The sequence below is a fragment of the Sus scrofa genome, chromosome 5, assembly GCF_054392235.1.
Source record: "Sus scrofa isolate SSC_HxYL_T2T_F1_AM1 chromosome 5, Sscrofa_HxYL_maternal_Yorkshire_Landrace_v2.0, whole genome shotgun sequence".
Lineage (NCBI taxonomy): Eukaryota > Metazoa > Chordata > Mammalia > Artiodactyla > Suidae > Sus > Sus scrofa.
In genome coordinates this window covers 48,293,721-48,314,626 of record NC_139387.1, presented here as the reverse complement: position 1 = coordinate 48,314,626, position 20,906 = coordinate 48,293,721, and the positions used below count along the sequence as shown (strand labels likewise).

Genomic DNA, 20,906 nt, shown 5'->3' with positions numbered 1-20,906 from the left:
TTGTATTTAAAATAATTCCTAAGCTATCATGTAGCATTTTGGTCTCTTTCCTGAATAGATCATAAAAAGAGTTTTTCTTTTAATTTAGTCCTTAAAGGTTTGAAGTTCATTTCATAAGAGATGAAACTGTCCGCACCACCATAAATAAAATGTTAAATCTAAAGCATAATTTTACTTCGTAAAGTCTGTTTCCTTTCTTATCTGTTTTCACTCTCACAACAAATACTTTAAAATGCAACAGTTACTGAGTCATATAATGGGCCATTTACACCATCATGTTGGGCAATAGTTGAATGAATGATTGCATATTTTTCTTCTTTGTCACTTTAATAAGAACTGTCTTTTCTGATACAAGATACTTCAAAGAGGACTTGACGAGATGCCCTCTAAATTCCCTCCTAATCCTCAGTGATTTGAGGCTTCTGCAGTTTTGTTCAATGTACACACATACTGAAGTCCTCCTCATTCCAGTGCAGTGCCTTCATTAGACACTGTATTTAGAGGAAATTTCATTTGTAACTACAGTATATGTTATATAATTATGATACATAAATTATATAATCTATGTATATATAAAGATACACACATATATATATATTTCACATTTCCCTTTTTTTCCTAAGGAATTGCTTCTTCATAGGGTGATTAAATTGGTTTTAAAGTGGTTTATCTACCCATGCTGCTTATTTTCCTATTTGACATGTTAATCTCCTCTCTATCTTCAGATAACCCTTTGGTTATTTCCATCAAGTGTAAACAAAGTTTCTAGCTGATAGAAATCCAGGGCAGCAATCGCCCATATTCCAGAAGACCATTAAGAATTCTTGACAGGGCAGCAAGGCCTTTTGAACTCTGAGCACAAACGCATGCAAAGGCCCAGCTCAGCCTGTCTGTTCCTTTGATAACATGGGTACAGTCTGGGACACAAACAGAAAAGAAAAAAAGATTTGTGTATAGACCTGTGATCAAAACTGATTCTCAACCACATAAGGACCTCACTCAGAAGTGTTCACAGATATTCAAGTAGGTTTTTATAAACAGATTGGACAAAGCAGGACACGGGAATCAAATGTGGTCTATCTTTTCATGGTCAAAGACCCACTCAATTTACTGAAATCTAACAATGACTAAATTTGAATGTCTCTCCATTTTTACGTTTTAGTTATTAGCTAATCCCATCTTTCTTATAGAAAGTGCTTCTTGGTAAAAAATTTAGGACTAATTTGAGAAGAAATATAGGCAACTATAAAGCATTAAACCGACGGAACCAGAGACTCTCATACTAAGTGAAGTTCAAAAGAGAAAGACAAATACCAAATGATATCACTTATACCTGGAATCTAATATACAGCACAAACAAACTTTTCCACAGAAAAGAAAATCATGGACTTGGAGAACAGACTTGTGATTGCCAAGGCGGGGGAGGAGGGAGTGGGATGGACTGGGATTTTGGGGTTAATAGATGCTAACTATTGCCTTTGGAATGGATAAGCAATGAGATCCTGCTGTATAGCACTGGGAACTGTATCTAGTCACTTATGATGGAGCATGATAACGGGAGAAAAAAAATGTATATGTGTGACTGGGTCACCTTGCTGTATAGTAGAAAATTGACAGAATATTGTAAACCAGCTATAATGGAAAAAAATAAAAATCATTAAATAGAAAAAAATATAAAGCATTAACCCTTAGTAATTAAGGTGATTTTTTTTTTTTTTTTTTTTAAGGGCCATTCCTGTGGCACATGAATGTTCCCAGGCTAGGGGTCGAATCGGAACTATAGCTGCTGGCCTACACCACAGCCACAGCAATGCCAGATCTTAGCCGAGTCTGCTACCTACACCACAGCTCACAGCAGTGCTGGATCCTTACCCACTGAGTGGTGCCAGGGATTGAATCCACATCTTCATGGATACTAGTCAGGTTTGTTACCACTGAGCCATGACTGGAACTCCTAAAGCTGACATTTATAAGGTCAAATCCTCAAATGTCATGTCAATCATACCACATATACCAAGAAAAACAAATATATCAGATATACACAGATACCAATGCAGGCAATATTTTTGCCTCATTTTGTGTTTAATATTGTTGAAGCCTCTACTAATGCCTTAAAAACACAGAAATTTCTTGAATATACATTAATTATCTGGAGGAATAAATATACTCCAAATGCTTATCATCAGAATTCTAGAAAAAGATATAATTTCTCTCTTCAAAATTATAAAAATTAGTATCTAAATAATTTCATTTTGAACTAGGTTAGTAACCTAAGCCTTTTTTATTGAGCTTTGAAAACTGAAAAAAACTTTTTTAAGTTCCAAACAAATCGTACATATCGCAACACAATAATGGGAGGAAAAATTATGCATACATGTATGTGTAACTTGGTCCCCATGCTGTACAGTGGAAAAAAAACCCCAAAACTTAAGTACACATTCAAATTCAAAATGGCAATTTATTTCCTATTACACTTTTCTGGCCAAAAGGAGTTGAAGGATTTTTTGTTGTTGTTCTTACTTTTCTTATAACAAATATTTTTAAAAAAAGCAAAATATAACAATTATAGTTAAGAAGACTAAATCTATATGAATGATATGAATCACACCCCAGTTAAAATAACATTTAATATAGATTCACTTCAATAGATGATGTTTTCAACCTTTTTTTCTTTCTTTTTGGCTGCACCCATGGCATATGGAAGTTCCCAGGCCAGGGGCTGAACCCATGCCATGGCAGTGACCCAAGCCACTGCAGTGATAACATCAGATCCTTAACCCACTGCACCACAAAGGAACTCCATCAACTTTTAAACAGTATTTCTTATATCACTTCTGGTTAGTCTAGACACATTTTTCTCAATATATCTTCATTTTTTTTTTCTCTAGTATTTCCTTGACTTAAAATAATGACCTGAGGAAGATCACATGAGATTTAGTGGTTCTGTAGGATTTTTTTTTTTTTTTTTTTTTTTTTGCTTTTTAGGGTTATACTGTGGCATATGGAGGTTCTCAGGCTAGGGTTGAATCAGAGCTACAGCTGCTGGCCACAGCAATACAGGATCTGAGCCGTGTCTGCCACCTACACCACAGCTCACAGCAATGCTGGTTCCTTGATCCACTGAGCAAGGCCAGGGATCTAACCCGCATCCTCATGGATACTAGTTGGATTTGTTTCCACTGCACCACAATGGGAACTCCCAGGATTTTTTAAATGTTGGGCAAAGTAGGGCTAGTTGATAATGTAATTCATTAAAATGAGCTGTGTTTTCAGGGCCCTGGCTAGTGCAGCAGTCTGAGAGGCTGGGTTCAAAAGTAGCCAAATAGTTGAGTCCATTCTTCCACCGGCCCACTTCAGTGGCTGAAGAAGTCCAGGAAATAGATTACACTGCATGCTACTGTCAGAAGAGATTTGCATTTAATGGTGTTATAGGTAAAGCACTTCCTTGAGCAAAAATCCCATTTGCTCAGGGTTTTACAGGAAACACTGAATTTCATAACCATAGGTGCCTTAAATTTTGCTATGATCACTTTTCATTTTTACTTTTTTGGCTCCCCCGAGGCATAGGGAATTCCCAGGGCAGGGATCAGATCTGAGCCACAGCTGAGGTGGCAACACCAGATCCTTTAACCCATTTTGCTGGACTGGGGATCCAACCTGTGTCCTCATGCTGCAGAGATGCTCCCAATTCCATTCTGCCACAGCAGAAACTCCAATTACTTCTTTTCAATTTCTTTTGATTACAGTCATGCATGCTCTGTGATCTAAATTTCTTAAGTTCATTGAAAATCAGAGAAAAAAAATTCAAGAGTATAAAAAAAAGCACAAAGTAAACAAACAAGGAATTCTGCCATTAAATTTTTTTTCTGGATAACTCCATAAATATTTCTTGTTTCCATTCTGTTTCAGCACTGCAGAACAATATACTCATGGCTCAATGGTGAAGCATCATGCATGTGAGTGACAAAATATGGAAACCAGAAAAGGAACACAAATGAAAATCAAACTTTTAAAATCCTAGTAATATAAGAGCTTCCTTCCTTATTCATTCTGTTAATGTCCATTCCACAGTAATTCACATTTTGATTCCAGGAGGCCATGCCCCGTCAGCCCTGATCAAAAAGACCACTATTTGTAGAGGGTAAAATCGAGCCTGTTGCCAGTATCTACCGGTGGCAAACTTGCAGAAGTCTTCTGGAAGACTAAAAAAAATTACATTCTGCTTATGTGTTTTCTGGATCCTGGGGGCTATGGAAATAGAAAAGGATAGAAACAGGGCATGCGTTTTTAAGGTTTCTTGGGCTGGGCAGTAGAAAAATAGGTGTTTTCCTTTGGGGCTTTTTGGGACTGAGAATGATGAAGTTCATGTTTCTGAGAGCACTTTTTCATTCATGTTCTTCAGTCTTTCAGGGAGTGGTAGGCTTTGGCCGTCCGGCTGTTGACAAAATCTGTCTTCTTAAATTGAGCCTTTGGAATAAGCAAACAGAAATGTGAAAGGTAAAAACATTTTCACACAAGAAAATGCAGTTTTTAGTGATTTCTCACCAGGGGTCAAGTGGAACATTATTATCTAGCTCTTTTTTTTTTTTTTTTTTTTTTGCATTCTTACCTTCTTATAGGCATTATGGAGCTCTGTGTGCGTCCATAGAGAATATAGGAGAACAGAGGCAGCTTTACTTGCTTTGTTGGTGGAATAGCTGAAAAGATAGAAAAGGACATTTTCCCAAGATCAGTGAGAACATCTGAGGCTTCCGGATGCTGTCTTTGGACTGTCCACACATCTTCTTTAATTGCTTTTGCTCAGGAGCCATCAATTAAGTCAAGCCACTTACCATGACAAGAGAATTAGACTAGAACTTTTGGAAGCCAGAGGCCATGGTGGCATTTTTGTTTTGTTTTGTTTCTTTTTCGGCTGCCCCTGTGGTATACGGAAGGTTCCAGGCCAGGAATCGAATCCAAGGCAGAGCTGTGACCTACGCCACAGCTGCAGTGACTGTGGATCTTCAACTCATTGCACTGGGCTGGGGATCAAACCAGCGCCTCCAAAGAGGCAAGCCAGATCATTAACACACTGCACCACAGTGGGAACTCCTGGTTTTGGTTTTTAAAAAGTTTTTTTTTTTTTTTTTTTTTTTTTTGTCTTTTCTAGGGCCACTCCTGCAGCATATGGAGGTTCTCAGGCTAGGGGTCCAATCGGAGCTTTAGCTGCTGGTCTGCACCACAGCTACAGTAACGCGGGATCCGAGCCATGTCTGTAACCTACACCACAGCTCACGGCAATGCTGGATCCTTAACCCACTGAGCAAGGCCAGGGATTGAACCGGCAACCTCATGGTTCCTAGTTGGGTTTGTTAACCACTGAGCCACAATGGGAACTCCAGTTTTTTAAAAAGTCTTTTTAAGCCACTAGCCAAATGCTGACAAATAAATAGTTTGAGAAGTAAATTCCTGATATTTATAAGGAATATATCCTTATAATTTTATAAATCCTTGAATTTATAGAATAAAATTTATAATTGTACATTTATGTTATATATTTGTAAAATATAATTGTATATTTATAATACATATTTATTGAATACAAATGCATGAAAGTATTATTGAAAATATATATATACCTCTTAGACCTTGTAACTCCATGAATATAGGAGTTATGTAGCTTTTTCAAATAAATTCTTGTTGGAGCATTTGTTAAAACAGTTTCAAAATTTCTTTATGTTTTTGTATGTAACAAATGGAAAACATGTTGCCATGACAAATCTGAGGCACAAGTGAACTTGACATTGTACTTAGTTTTTGATGCTCTGCTTTAAAATGTGTTGCAAACTTCCTATTTTTGGCTAAGGATCAGTGCTTCCTTAGAGTTCTTTCTCTTCTATCTCTTGAGTTAGCACACAGCTAAATTTTTTTTCTTTTAACTAAGAAACAAAAATTTTATTTTTCATGTCTTAGGAGTTTGTAAGCATGCAACCAAAAATAGAGGATGCAAAGCTGTATGGTAAAGCCCACACTGGGCTCATTCGTAACCTAAAAGACTTTCTCTTACATACCAGCATTGTAGGGAGGGTAAGTCAAATCAGCACCCTGTACATTTTTTAGTGCTGGAGGGACTTTCCAGAGTCACTTGCTATTAACTGAAGTACTTATAAATCCATGAAAGTTATGGGTCTCATATTCAAATTGGAAAAAGTTTTTAAATTGCAGGGGTGTTTGTTCTTAAATTGGTTGCTGAGCACTTGGAACTCATTTATTCAAAGATGAAATGTAAATGGTGATTGGTTATCAGGCTAGCTCATAAATTATGGGTTAGATATACAACACACAAGTAAGGAAGGGGTATAGGAACAATTGGTAGACTGGCTCCTTGTTGACCTTTTTTTTTTGTGAGACAGGGCATGGGAGGACTGGCTTACAAATGGACATTCAGTACAAGAAAAAAGCAACAGAAAAGTGCACCTCCACAATTTGCTAGGCTACAAGAAGTTTCCAAAATTGATGGCATATTCCCATATGCTTATTACATCTGAACACTGGAATAATTACTTTTACTGTCTTATGGAGATTTACTTAGAAGTCTGGATGACTACTTAGAATAGTCATTTCTGCTTTGCAGCAATAATTCGCTCTTTCCACAAAGGCTAAACGACTGTTACCTGGGAAGAGGTGAATAAAATATTCCCTGTTCTTGGGAAACTTACATTCTAACTAGGGCTCCTTTTAGTCATGTGACTCTGAATATAGCCCTCCTTCCCCAGGGGCTTTGCCAGAGGGGAATTGCAGAGCACAAGGGACCTAAATTGGGTGGGGCTGTGGGGAGGGGAGGACTTCTTTCCAGAATACTAGAGATCCCACTGCTAGCCTTGGAGCAGCCAAGCACACAACTGTCTACTACAAGTGAAGCCTGTTTGCTCATTAGAACTGGGCTACAATAACATTTCTTTTTGGCTACTTATCAAACTAACTCAGGTCAAACGACTCACAGATGTATAAAGAGAAAAAATAAACTTTGTATCTCCTTCAGATCACATCACTCTAAATGAACTAATAGTAACCATTTGGTTACCCAATGTTTTTCATTCTCATCTTCACTTTTTCTTTTTTTTTTTTAAATGGGGAAATTGTGAAGACGCAGAAACAGGGATGTGGAATGACTTATATGCATTAAACCTTCTATTCTCAAAAGAGAATACGAGGTGGAGGAGGTGTGATAGAGAAAACCGAGAAAACAGGAATTTCTTGTTATGCCGCCTCTTCCTTCTCCTTGGTGCTATTACCTGGGGTGACATCAGTTTCACATATTTAAGTGTGGAGAAGGGCATTCTTTGTCCACAGGACTCCAATTTACCTACATTCTTCTCTTCTTAAATCATAGCTGTGGCTCTGGGAAACATTAGGTCAATAAAGTGCTGGAATGCATGACCCAGTGTTTGCCTATAGAGTTTGACTATTGCTGGATATTTTAGACTAGAAGGAGCAGCTATTTGGCTTAGAGGATCAGTTTTTCACTTGCGGATCCCTGGATCCCCAAGGACTGGATCAGATGATCTGGTCCAGTTTTATAATCTTATTTTTGGCCATAGTACCCATGCCCACAGTACTCAATGACTGGACATTCACAACTGCATTATTTACATAAGGGACTGGTGATGGGGAAAGGGGAGAAGGCTGACAGGCAGATGCTAAAGGACTTACCTGTCACCAGCACTTATGGTCATAATTTTCTGTAGGCCTCCAGTGTTTAGAAGATCCCGTGCATTCTGGTAACTATTTTGGATTATGTTATTCAGTGTGTAACAGGCAGAGGCTGTAGTTTCAATGAGAAGGTCAGTACTTGGGACTGTGTCGGGAATTATGGAAACCAAATCAGGCAGAGTTTCTTTGGCTACAAAATGAAAGAAAAAAGAATACTTGATTAAAAAGATTATTTAAGATCAAGACCCCCAATAATATTTTGGCTAAAGAACATTTAAAAAGAAATATTTGGTTAACAAACATGGAAAGATGTAAACTCTCTACTACTTAAAAAAAAAAAAAAAAAAAAAAGGATTTTTAAAAAGATAAGTGCACTGGAAATCTTTCCGGAAAGCAATTTGACAGAAATGTCAAAAACTAAATTTTCACAGGAGTTCCCCTCATAGCTCAGTGGCTAACGAATCCAACTAGGAACCATAAGGTTATGGGTTCGATCCCTGGCCTTGCTCAGTGGTTTAAGGATCCAGCATTTCCATGAGCTGTGGCAAAGGCCAGTGGCTGCAGCTCTGATTAGACCCCTGGTCTGGAAACCTCCATATGCCAAGGGAGCGGCCCTAGAAAAGGCAAAAAGGCAAAAAGACAAAAAAAAAAAAAAACCCACAAAACTAAATTTTCACAATCTTTTATTCAATATTTCCACTTCTGAGAATTCATCCTGAAGACATAACTTGAAAAATAGAAAAAGCAGATCTTTATTATAGTATTATTTATAGTAGAAGTTTATAAAAAGCCTAAACATCCCAATAATAGGAATATAATTAACTAAAACTCATCTGCAAAGAGTACTATATACCCCAAAACATATCTATGAAGCATTATATAATAACAAGAAAATATTTGTTAAAATTTAACATATGTTAATATTAATATGAAAATAACTGATATACTTAAAAATATATACACAAGAAACCTGAGAAGAAATACACTAAAATATCAAGAGGATTTGTTTTTCTACAACAGTATTGATGGTGACCTACAAATAAACAAGAGGTGTTAATATTTGATGATGTCATTACAAATTGTCCTATGGTATATATTTTAGGCAATATGAATTTGTACCTAATATTTTACAAAAATTCTTTTCATGTGTGGTTTCTTCTTTTTTCCTCTAATTAGTTTGGACCTAAAAGATAGTGTGCTTCTATTGCTTTTGTTTTTCCTCACAGCTCTTGAATACAATGTTGCATTTACATGGTTGTACAAATACTTCTGCCTAATTTTATTGTTTCTTCATCTGAGTTTATGCAGCACCATGAATTGCATTCTCTCTCTGACACTGGATTCTAATTATGTGCCTGTCTAAATTCCAAATGGGGCTGTGAATTCCTTGAGGACAATTAGCGAACTTGTTTCTGGATTTCCAGCATTGATCGCTATGCCTAAAATAGAAAGGTTCTCAATAAAAGGGGCTGAATCATCTCTCTTCCTTTGATAACACCTGGACCTGACTGACGGGAAAGACATACCTTCTGCTTAAAGGCCTGAAGATTGCCTTTTTTTTCTTGTTGTCTAGGTGTTATAGAATAGTGTTAGCAGCTTACAGCTCAGTCTCTGAAGCTACACTTTTTTAGTTTTAGTCCTGTCTCTGCCACTTAATGGCTGTGTGGCCTGGGCCAACTTTTTTATACTGCCTTCCCCCAATCTGTAAAATGGGATATTTGGGAGTTCCTGTTGTGGCTCAGTGGGTTAAGAAACTGACTAGTATCCATGAGGATGCAGTTTGATCCCTCGCCTCACTCAGTGGGTTAAGAATCTGGTATTGCTGTGGCTGTGGTATAGGCTGGCAGCTGCAATTCCAGTTCAACCCTTAGCCTGGGAACTTCCATATGCTGCTGGTGTGGCCCTAAAGAGAATAAAATGGGATATTTACTTCACAGGACTGTTCTGAGGGATTAAATGAGTTACTATGTGCTAACTACCGTATCACAGTACCCGGCACAGATGTGAGTTATTACCAGAAGGTTTTTAATGCAAACCACAGAATTAAAGGCCTTGAGAACCTGAAATTTCCTTTTGTTGCATTTTGGTCAACAGCAAGAAAATAAGTCTGAGACAATCACAAGAGAAAACGCCCAATCAATCTCTCTGTAGGATGCAGCAGTGGCTGGCTGAGACCAGGCAGCCCCCACTGACCCCACTGAGAGTTCCGTCTCTCCTCCCTCTGCACGACCAACAATTCTAGATCAATTTTAAGGTTGAAACTTCAGGCTATGTCTGAGGAGGAGTAAGAATTGGAGGAATTAGAGACTTTAATATTTCATATATCATGTTTGTTTTTCTTAGAAAAACTGCATATATAACTGTTGATGTTGACAAAATACTACAGTAGAGCAGGGGAGGGTCTTTCAGTGTCGCTCTCTGCACACACACACACTGTGGGCCTTTACACATTTGCCTTGAGACACTTAAAATTAGATCTTTAAATATAAAATTATAGGCCCTATCTTGATATTGGAAGGTTATAGCTCAATGTCATATGGTTGAGGGAGATTTTATTTAATGCTCATGCTTGCACATATATTACGTTATCTGACCCCTGGAAAAACACTGTTAGGTAGTGATAACTAACACTTGGTTTAGAGCAGTTAGGTGACTATCCAAGGTGACACGAGGCAAAGCAGCATTGTAGGATGCAGACCAATGTCTTCTGCATGAGACCTATTATTCTGTCCCCATGCTAAGTTGCCTATAATCAAATTTTTAAGAAAATATAAGTTTCAAGTTTATTTCTATGAATCTAAGGAAAATGGGATGGTCAACACATGACCTAGAAATCTCTCATGAAAAACACAAAGCATATATTTCAAACTGATTTTCATTTATTTCCAGCTATTAATAGCCTGAGTCAAGTGACTGGGACACCTTGCTGTACAGTAGAAGATTGATGGAAAGCTGTAAACCAGCTATAATGGAAAAAATAAAAATCATTATTAAAAAAATAAACTTATATATATGGAAAAAAAAGGAACTTTCACTCAAATTAAATATTTGACAGAACGCCCGTTTGGAATTCAAAAATTGTATTTATCTTGCTGAAGCCTCTTCTCACTATTGTCCTTAACATGAGGTGAGATTTATCAGTGAAACCATCTTCTGTAAACAGTGGGGCTATACAGCTATACTATCCCAACACCTGGAGGATGGAAGAGCCCTTGACAACTGCATTTATGCCCTGAAGGCACAGGTGTACCAGGTTAGAGTGCAGCTCCTCTCATCAGCCATGTTCCAAAGAGGGAGTCAACACTTCATTTGAGGAAAAAAAAAAAAAACAAAACCTCAAAGGATAATGTATCTGACTGAAGCATAGCACAGTCCATGAAAGACAATGAGGAGAACCACTTTCATAATTTTGAGACAGTGCCTTTGGCAAGGTTTCTTTCAGATTCACTGAAAAATTTCCAGGCTCTCTGTATTTATGGGCACAAAACCATTGTGTGAAATGTCCCATTCAATGCTGTGCTGTTGGCTGTTGGAAATGACATTATTAAAACATAACCACGGACTTCTGGACTGTGTGTGAGTGTGTAGGTGTGAATTCCAAAATAATCCGATCCACTCAGAAAGGAAAAAAAAAAATTAGCAGAATTTTGTGAAAACCTTTTTTTTTTTTGGCTTTTTAGGGCCACACTCATGGTATACGGAGGTTCCCAGGCTAGGGTTTGAATTGGAGCTACAGCTGCCGGCCTACACCATAGCCACAGCAACTTGGGATCTGAGCCATGTCTGGAACCTACACCACAGCTCACAGCAACACCAGATCCTTAACCCATGGAGCGAGGCCAGGGATTGAACCCACATCCTCATGGATACTGGTCAGATTCGTTTCCACTGCGCCACAATGGGAACTCTATGAAAAACTGAATTTTAAATGGTCAGAAATGACCAATTCATGGAGCATTAGGAAGCATGATTAATTTTAGCATTATCTTCCTATTATTTCATAGTTTTAATTCACACTTAGATATGTCTAGGTACAAAGAAAGTGAATGAAGAATTATGTTACTTGATAGTGTAAAACAGTTATCATCTTTGTCAATAATATAGACACAAAAAAGAGCAAGTATGTTTCATCATATTTATTCTAAAACCATTTATACCAAATCTGCTATGTTCAGTGATTCCTTCCTTTTGTGATTATCTGTCCATCCACTTTTTTTCTAACACAACAATGGCCAAACTTCTGAAGTGAACAAACCATGTCTCTGGGTTTGAAGTTTTAGAAGAGTGGTGCTCAAGCAGGCCATGCGGAGAACACTCTGAAAGACAAAAGGCTATACTGGATGGGCTGCACTGGATGGCACAGCTGAGGGCTGAAAAATATCCTGTTAATTATTACTGTGGTCCAATATTTCCCTTCAGAAGGAATTGGAACAACAAAAAAGCTGGATATTAAGAAAAACCCTATTTGAGACAAAGAAGCCTATCCTTGATATCTGGGTATACAAAAACCTGTTCCCTTTGTCATATGTTGCCCTTTATTCACACTTTCAGTTCATCACTGTAAACAGAATGTGATAAGGACAATGATGCATTTCAAACATATACATGTTACCTGAAGACACTTAGACTGACTTACCAATTTCATTCTGCAGAGTAAGATTCCGAGACAGATTCCTCAGCAGGGAGACTGCAGTCTTTCTCACACTTAGATCACCAACATGCAGCATCTTTCGTGTATGCTGAAGGCCATTTTCCTTCTGGACAACTGTCTGAGCTACCGATGTCGGCATCTGTTTTGTGAGACATGTCCTGTAAATTCTACTGTATTTTGCTTTGTGGTAAAATTTCTAAGTTTCTATAGATTATTAGAGATTGAGCAAGATGTTTTAAAAATTAGAGCTGTTTTCTTTAAATTCTTAGGCATTCAATTTAATTACTGGATAAAAACATTTCATTCAGTATTTTAAAATAAAATATTGCATTTGGTTAGCGACTATGATTTTGCATTTGTTTATACATAAAATGGGTCTGTCTTTTCCTTTCTTTTTATCATTCAGATTTTTATTCACATTTTCAATTCATCACTGTGAAAAGAACAGTGTTTTAAAATCAAAGTTACACTTACATCATACAGTTTGTTGAATAAGTGGTTTTCCTTTTTCTACTTTCTTAAACTATTTGTGTAATACAAGAATAATCTCAGCTTTGTGAATTTGGTAGAATTTAGCTGTAAAGTCAACTGGGTTGAGAAAAATTTTAAAGGGAGGCGTCTTTGATTACTATTTCAATGTATTTACTGGTCATTGGCTTATCTTTTGTTTTACTCTTCAGGTTTTGTAATACATATGACATTTTACATATTGTAATACACTTATTTATTTCTAAAAAGCCAGTTTATTCTGAAAAAGACATTGAGTTTTTAAAGAAAGGAATGTCTGGCTGGTCAGCTTAAGTCTGTAACCAGAGGCTGCATGGGCAAGTTGTTGGTCCAGGTCTGGGTTCACCAGAGGCAAATTTTATTCGGAATTAGGCTGGCTACCTACTTTCACGGGGTCTGAGTACCAACTAGGTACTGAGTTCCTAGCATCAACAAAGCTGTAATGATACTGGGGCCTTAGCCTGTGTCTGTAACTTTACGTATATACACCACAGCCACAGCAACGTAGGATCCGAGCCACATCTGCGACCTACACCACAGCTCATGGCAATGCCAGATCCTGAACCCACTGAGCGAGGCCAGGGATCAAACCCGCAACCTCATGGTTCAGACTCAGATTCGTTTCTGCTGAGCCACAATGGGAACTCTGACTTTACATATTTTTATTTGATCTCTGTGCCGAAGATCCATATATTACTGACCATTCTTCAGAATCTTCTATCTTCTCTACCTCATCTAAACACTGCTTGCTTCCCCTACCTCCTGCAGATTGCTCTCCTTATATTCTCCACTGCACCTTCTAGAAAAGGGTTCTTTTTCTTTGGCTTCTTAGGGCTGCACCTGCGACATATGGAGGGTTCTCAGGCTAAGGGTCGAACTGGAGCTATCTATAGCTGTTGGCCTACACCACAGCCACAGCAACTCAGGATCCGAACCACGTCTGCGTCATAGCAACACCAGATCCTTAACCTACTGAGCAAGGTCAGGGATTGAAACTGATCCTCATGGATACCAGTCAAGTTCATTAACTGCTGAGCCACAAAAGGAACTCCCTAGAAAAGGGATCCTTGATATTGGGTCCAGGAAAGGTTCAGGGAGGGAATGGGAGGTGCTTAAATTTTTTTTTTTTTTTTTTTTTTTTTTGGTCTTTTTGCCTTTTCTAGGGCCACTCCCATGGCATATGGAGATTCCCAGGCTAGGGGTCTAATCGGAGCCGTAGCCACTGGCCTATGTCAGAGCCACAGCAACTCAGGGTCTGAGCCCTGTCTTCGACCTACCCCACAGCTCACGGCAACACCGGATCCTCGTCCCACTGAGCAAGGCCAGGGATCGAACCCGCAACCTCCTGGTTCCTAGTCGGATTTGTTAATCACTGAGAGATGATGGGAACTCCTATTTTTGTGTTTATAATAATCTTTTCTCAGGGAAAGAGTCCATGATTTTTATTAGATACTCAGTGTCAGTGACTCAAAGAAGTTGAATAGTCACTGTTTTGGAATATTTGTTTTATTTGTAAACAAGTTATACTTTGTCTTTCACTACTTGGCAGAACATTCCATTAGACTCCTCTCCTCTGAGAATTCTTCCTCTGTAGCCATTCTCTACAACCATTCCGTGCCCTGAACATGGAGGCAGGCTTAGCATTCCTTTCTCTTCCTAAAGACTCATCTAGGTAATCATGTCTTTCCTCATAGGAAAAGCTGTGTTCTTCTGAGTCACTGCCATTCAGCTCTATCACTCCCACAGCACTATCTTTGTCATCTCAAGGCCTAGTATATATAACAATGATCCCTGGAAACAGGAATTCTGATTCTCTGAGGAAAATGGGAGAGGCTGATGTGGAATGGTCTTTGGAATTTGCTCATTAGGAAAAATAAACAATCAAGTTTACCAAATAGAGATTTCATATTCCAGCTTTAGGGGAATTGTGAGAATGACTGTTAATTAGTCAACTATTTACAAATAGCACTTCCAGTTTATAGTGTCCTGATTATTAATAAGATTGAGTACCTTTTCAAATGCTTAATGGACATTTCTGTATTATCTTTTGAGAAAAGGGAACTCTCCTGCACTGTTGATAGAAATGGAAGTTGGTACAACTACTATGGGAAACAGTACGGAGGTTCCACAGAAAACTAAAAATAGAACTACCATATAATCCAGCAATCCCACTCCTGGGCATCTGTCTGGAAGAAAACATAATTTGAAAAGATACATGTACCCCAACGTTCATTGTAGCATAATTTAGAATAGCCAAGCCGCAGAAACAATCTAAATGTCCATCTACAGAGGAATGGATAAAGAAGATGTGGTACATAGATATAACGGATGTTACTCAGCCATAAAAAAAAGAACGAAATCATGCCATATGTAGCAACATGGATGGACCTAGAGATTATCATACTGAGTGAAGTTAATCAGATAGTGAAAGACAAACATCATATGACATCACTTGTACATGCCGAACAGAAACAGACTCACGGACACTGAAAACAAATTTTTGGTTACCAAAGGAGACAGATGGTAGCAGGGGATGGACTGGGGGTTTGGGATTGGCATATGCACACAGTGGAATATGGAATGACTGGCCAGTGGGAACCTGTTATATAGCACAGAGAACTCTACCTATTATTCTGTTATAATCTATACTAGAAAATAATCTGAAAAAGAATGGATGTGTATACATGTGTAACTGAATTTATTTGCTATACAACAGAAATTATCAAAGCATTTTAAAACAACTATACTTCAATAAATTTTTAAAAATGAAAAAAAAGTATGTGGTGTGTGTCTGTGTGCATACAATGGAGTATTACTCAGCCATAAAAAAGAATGAAATAATGCTATCTACAGCACCATGGATGGACCTAAAGATTATCATACTAAGTGAAGTAAATCAGACCGGCAGACAAATATCAGATGATATCACATATATTTGGAATCTAAAAAAAAATGATAATATGAATTTATTTATAAAAAATGAATTTATTTACTCACAGACATAGAAAACAATCTATGGTTACCAAAGGGGAAAAGGGAGGAGAGATGAGTTTTGGATTAATAAATGCACACTACAATATATACAACAGATCATCAAAAAGTATATTAAAAAAATGGGATTCCTGCTGTGGCACAGTGGGTTAAGAATTCAACTGCAGTGGCTCGAGTCCCCAGCCTAGAACAGTGGGTTAAAAGGATCCAGAGTTGTCACTGCTGCAGTGTAGGTTGCAACTGCAGCTTGGATTTGATCCCTAGCCTAGGAATTTCCATATGCCATGGATGTGGCCATAAAAAATGAAATAAAATGAAATAAAATAAAATAAAACAAGGACCCACTGTACAGCACAGGGAACTATATTCAATATGTAGTAATAAACAATAATGGAAAAGAATATGAAAAAGTATGTGTGTGTATACTTGAATATACATATATATACTTGAATCACTTCGCTGTCCATCTGAACCTAACACAATATTGTAAACTAAGTATACTTTAATTTAAAAAAAGTAGCAACATAGATGATTTTAAAATGAAAGGATGAAAAAAAGTAATAATGCAAATAGAAACAAAAAGTTAAATCATGACTCGAAAAGAGGCATGTACTCCAATGTTCATTGCAGCACTATATGCAACAGCCAAGACATGGAAACAACATAAATGTCCATTGACAGAGGAGTAGATAAAGAAATGTGGTACATATACACAATGGAATATTACTCAGCCATTAAAAGGAAAGAAATAATGGTATTTGCATCAACATGGAGGGACCTAGAAATTATCATGCTAAGTGAAATTAGTCAGTGAGACACCAATGTCATATGCTATCACTTACATGTAGAATCTAAAAAAAGGACACAGTGAACTTCGCAGAACAGATACTGACCCACAGACTGAAAAACTTAAGGTTTCCAAAGGATACAGGTTGGGGGGTGGGGGATGAATTGGAGGTTTGGGATGGAAAGGCTATAAAATTGAGTTGTGATGATTGTTAGGCAACTATAAATGTAACAAAATTCACTAAGTTAAAAAAATAAAAAAATAAAAATGAAAGGATGATGAAAAGTAATAGAATAGAAACAAAAAGTAAAGGAAGAAATACTGAGTTTCAAAGAAATGATAATTCAAGACAAATCATTAAGATAATTTTAAATCAACAAGTATGGTTTATAATGATGATATAATAGTCATGAACCATCTTAGAATATATAACCTTAAAATATTTCATGTAAAAAGGTGTTAGGAATATACAGATGATTTTATAGAAACAATAATTGTGGAATATTATAAAATGCTCACCTAACTAAACAAGTTATACCCAAAGGCCAGATATTTGTATAACAAAGTCAATCATTTTAAAACATGTATACATTTAAAAAATAAGTTCCTATGCACAATCACCTAAATTACTTTTGGATGTAAAATAAAATAAAATCCAAACTAATCGGAGCTGTAACCACCGGCCTACGCCAGAGCCACAGCAACGCAGGATCCGAGCCCGTCTGCAACCTACACCACAGCTCACAGCAATGCCAGATCCCCAGCCCACTGAGTAAGGCCAGGGATCGAACCCACAACCTCATGGTTCCTAGTCAGATTCGTTAACCACTGCGCCCCGATAGGTACTCCTCCCTGAATTCTTAATGGAGCTATTGGGAAAATAGTAGTTTCTTGTGGGGACATAGGGTTGGATAAAAGGAAAGCCTGAAGTCGTTGGTGGTTATCTTTGCTATAATAGGAGGACAACCTTTGAGAATGAATCCAACAGAGGAAAAGAGAGTCCAGAGAGAGTCATAATTATAATCATGGGGGCATCTTTATCCCACATGACAGAAGGAAGACTCACCCTGGACTTTTCAATTCTATGAGCCACGAAATTCTTCTTTTTTTTGCCTTGGCCAGTTTAGGTACGATTCTGAGACTTATAACTAAAAGAGCTCTGACAAATACTCCTAAATACCAATGCATCTTTCACTCACAGTTTGACTTGGCGTTGCAGATGCTGAGGCTGGAAGTTCTGGAAAGCTGGAACTCTGGCAATTCCTGAGAACGGTCTTGACTGAAGAAAGAAGACTTTTGTTCTCCCTTCACTGTCATTTCTGAACTTAAGATAGGTGTGTCTACAATGTCACTATTTTATTTATTTATTTTTTGGCTGTGGTGTGCAGTGGCTTCATGTGGGATCTCAGTTCTCAGACCAGGATTGAACCCAGGCCACGGTGGTGAAAGTGCCAAGTCCTAACCACTAGACTACCAGGGAGCTCCCTGTTATTATTTTTAAAAGTGGAAGAACAGGCATGATACTTACTGGTCCACTTCCTGCTGTGAGATTCTGGAGAGCTCCCAAAGATGCTTCCTGGGTGTAGTTTCGGGCGCTCTTGGCGATCAGGGACAAATACATCCGTATCACAATGGAGTGCCACAGCCACTCCACACCCTTGGGGTTGCTCTTTTCCTCTGGCATTGGCATGTCTTGGTACTGCTAACCACACACATGATAAAATCCAAAGTTAATACCTTCAAGTGATTTCTACAAATCCACACCCAAACCAAGAGATCAGAAGAATTGTCTCGTCTAGACAGACTCATAATCTACATAAGAAGAAGCTCTTAAAGTAAACATGAAAAAGCAAATATGTATGATTTCCAGCCACTTAACTTCCAGCCCATGATGATTATTTCTCTCTCACAATACCCTGTACTCAGAACTTTATATTTCATAGTGAGAGAGAATGCAGAGAATTAAGCATAGCCTGTTATAGAATAGTTTTCAGGCTGCTGTTAAGCTAAATTAGTCACAACTGCTCTGAAGATAAGACTTTTCGCTCAGAGTCTAGTGAAGTTGTCCAGGATAGCATCAGGATTCTAAATTTACCAGTTGTTCTCCAAGTCCACAAATACCATGATACTCTGAGGAGTAGGAGAGGTCACATTCCTCCAGTTCTCATGAAATGCCAGTATGGACAGTAGTCCTTCCTATGGGGTTTGTTTTTAGAATGTTTCAAGCTGAATATGAGAGCAGCTTTTAATGTGAAGAGAATGCCATACCACTAACTATGGGACATCAAGCTTATTTCCTACTCTGTAGGGCAGAAAGCAGTATGGTTTGATGGCTAACAATATAAATTGGGCCAGAATGCCTGGGATTGAATTCTATCTCCTCCACTAATTTGCTGAATCACTTGGGGAAAATTAATTAACCTTTCTGTACCTCTATTTCCTTCAATAAATGAGGGTGTTAATAATCTCTCAGAGGGTTAATATAAGGATTAAAAGAACTTAAAATAGATTTTGTCATATACTAGTACTCAGACACACACACACACACACACACACACACACACACACACACACACACACACATTCTTTCAAAGACCTCCCAACATACCTCTTTTACTTTCCGGCTTCGACTGCCAAAACACCCAATACTTTTGTTGTTGTCAGGCTGGATATTCCGGTTTTGAATATAGATACTCTGGGAATATTTTTCTGGGAGCTCTGCCTCCAGCTGGTAGGAGAGGTTATGAAGAATGCACACACAGTTCTCTGTGGCCTGAGAAAACAGGACATGAATACTGATCATATATATATAGATATCCCTTTGCAGGTGTATTATCACAGGACTTCTTAGGCTTTCCATCTTAGAAGGTTAACTGGGAGTTCCTGTTGTGGCGCAGTGGTTAGCGAATCCGACTAGGAACCATGAGGTTGCGGGTTCGGTCCCTGCCCTTGCTCAGTGGGTTAACGATCCGGCGTTGCCGTGAGCTCTGGTGTAGGTTACAGACGCGGCTCGGCTCGGATCCCGCGTTGCTGTGGCTCTGGCGTAGGCCGGTGGCTACAGCTCCGATTCAACCCCTAGCCTGGGAACCTCCATATGCCGCGGGAGCGGTCCAAGAAATAGCAACAACAACAACAACAACAGCAACAACAACAAAAAGGCAAAAGACAAAAAAAATAAAAAAATAAAATAAAATGGGAGTACCATCTAGCTGAAGATTTAAAAAAAAAAAAAAAAAAGAAGGTTAACTGGACGTAACAGAGTGTGTCTGGACTGCAGGGTGCCTGGAGGTGTGCAATGAGCATGGCTAGAAAGGCTATGGCTAAATCATAAGTGGTCATAAAAAGAAGGTTAACTGGACGTAACAGAGTGTGTCTGGACTGCAGGGTGCCTGGAGGTGTGCAATGAGCATGGCTAGAAAGGCTATGGCTAAATCATAAGTGGTCATGAGCACAATGCTAAGAAGTACAGGCTGAATTTTTTTTAGTTCACTTTTTTTTTTTTTTTTTTTTGTCTTTTTGCTATTTCTTGGGCCGCTCCCGTGGCATATGGAGGTTCCCAGGCTAGGGGTTGAATCGGAGCTGTAGCCACCGGCCTACGCCAGAGCCACAGCAACGCGGGATCCGAGCCGAGCCGCGTCTGTAACCTACACCAGAGCTCACGGCAACGCCGGATCGTTAACCCACTGAGCAAGGGCAGGGACCGAACCCGCAACCTCATGGTTCCTAGTCGGATTCGCTAACCACTGCGCCACAACGGGAACTCCTTTAGTTCACTTTTTAAAGAATGTTCAGAATGACTCTTTGTCTTAGTAGATATGTTACTTAGTAACCATGTGGAAGTGGAATATAGGAGGAGATTTGCTTATAGGGACCAGTAAGCAATCATATCTAACAGTCAGTATGAAAGATGCACAACTAGGACAGCAGCAGTAGCATTAAAGAGGAGTGGTTAAACTAAAGGGCATTTTGGAAGTGGAATGCATGTGATTTGTTGCCCAGTGGATGTGAAATGTGAAGGAAGGAGGGCAAGTTCAAGATTACTCAGATTTCTATTTTCATTTACTAGATGGTAATGATTATTAAGTAGGATTATACAGAGGAAGAGCAAGTATGGCGACGAGGGAAGAGATGAATTTCACTGCTGAACATGTAGCACTTAGGCTCCTTCCAAATATCCATGGAGTGGTTAAACAGTTCGAAACTCGGGTCTGGAAAGTAGAAAGCAAAATGGGACTAGAGAGATTTTACTATTTATAAGCATAAATGGGGAATTCCCAT

General features: G+C 38.4%; 1 protein-coding gene across 1 annotated transcript in view; it reads right to left on the bottom strand.

Moving 5' to 3' along the window:
• Positions 1–2,438: 2,438 nt before the first annotated feature.
• Positions 2,439–20,906, bottom strand: part of PKP2 (plakophilin 2) — an 84,825-nt gene continuing 66,357 nt past the window's right edge. The window contains exons 8-13 of the mRNA XM_003126396.6: positions 19,237–19,401; positions 18,157–18,330; positions 12,329–12,482; positions 7,693–7,882; positions 4,610–4,697; positions 2,439–4,467 (exon numbers count right to left, since the gene is read on the bottom strand). Of these exons, the coding sequence (XP_003126444.4) occupies positions 4,399–4,467; positions 4,610–4,697; positions 7,693–7,882; positions 12,329–12,482; positions 18,157–18,330; positions 19,237–19,401 (840 nt within the window). The 3' untranslated portion in view covers positions 2,439–4,398. The remainder of the gene's footprint in view (positions 4,468–4,609; positions 4,698–7,692; positions 7,883–12,328; positions 12,483–18,156; positions 18,331–19,236; positions 19,402–20,906) is intronic.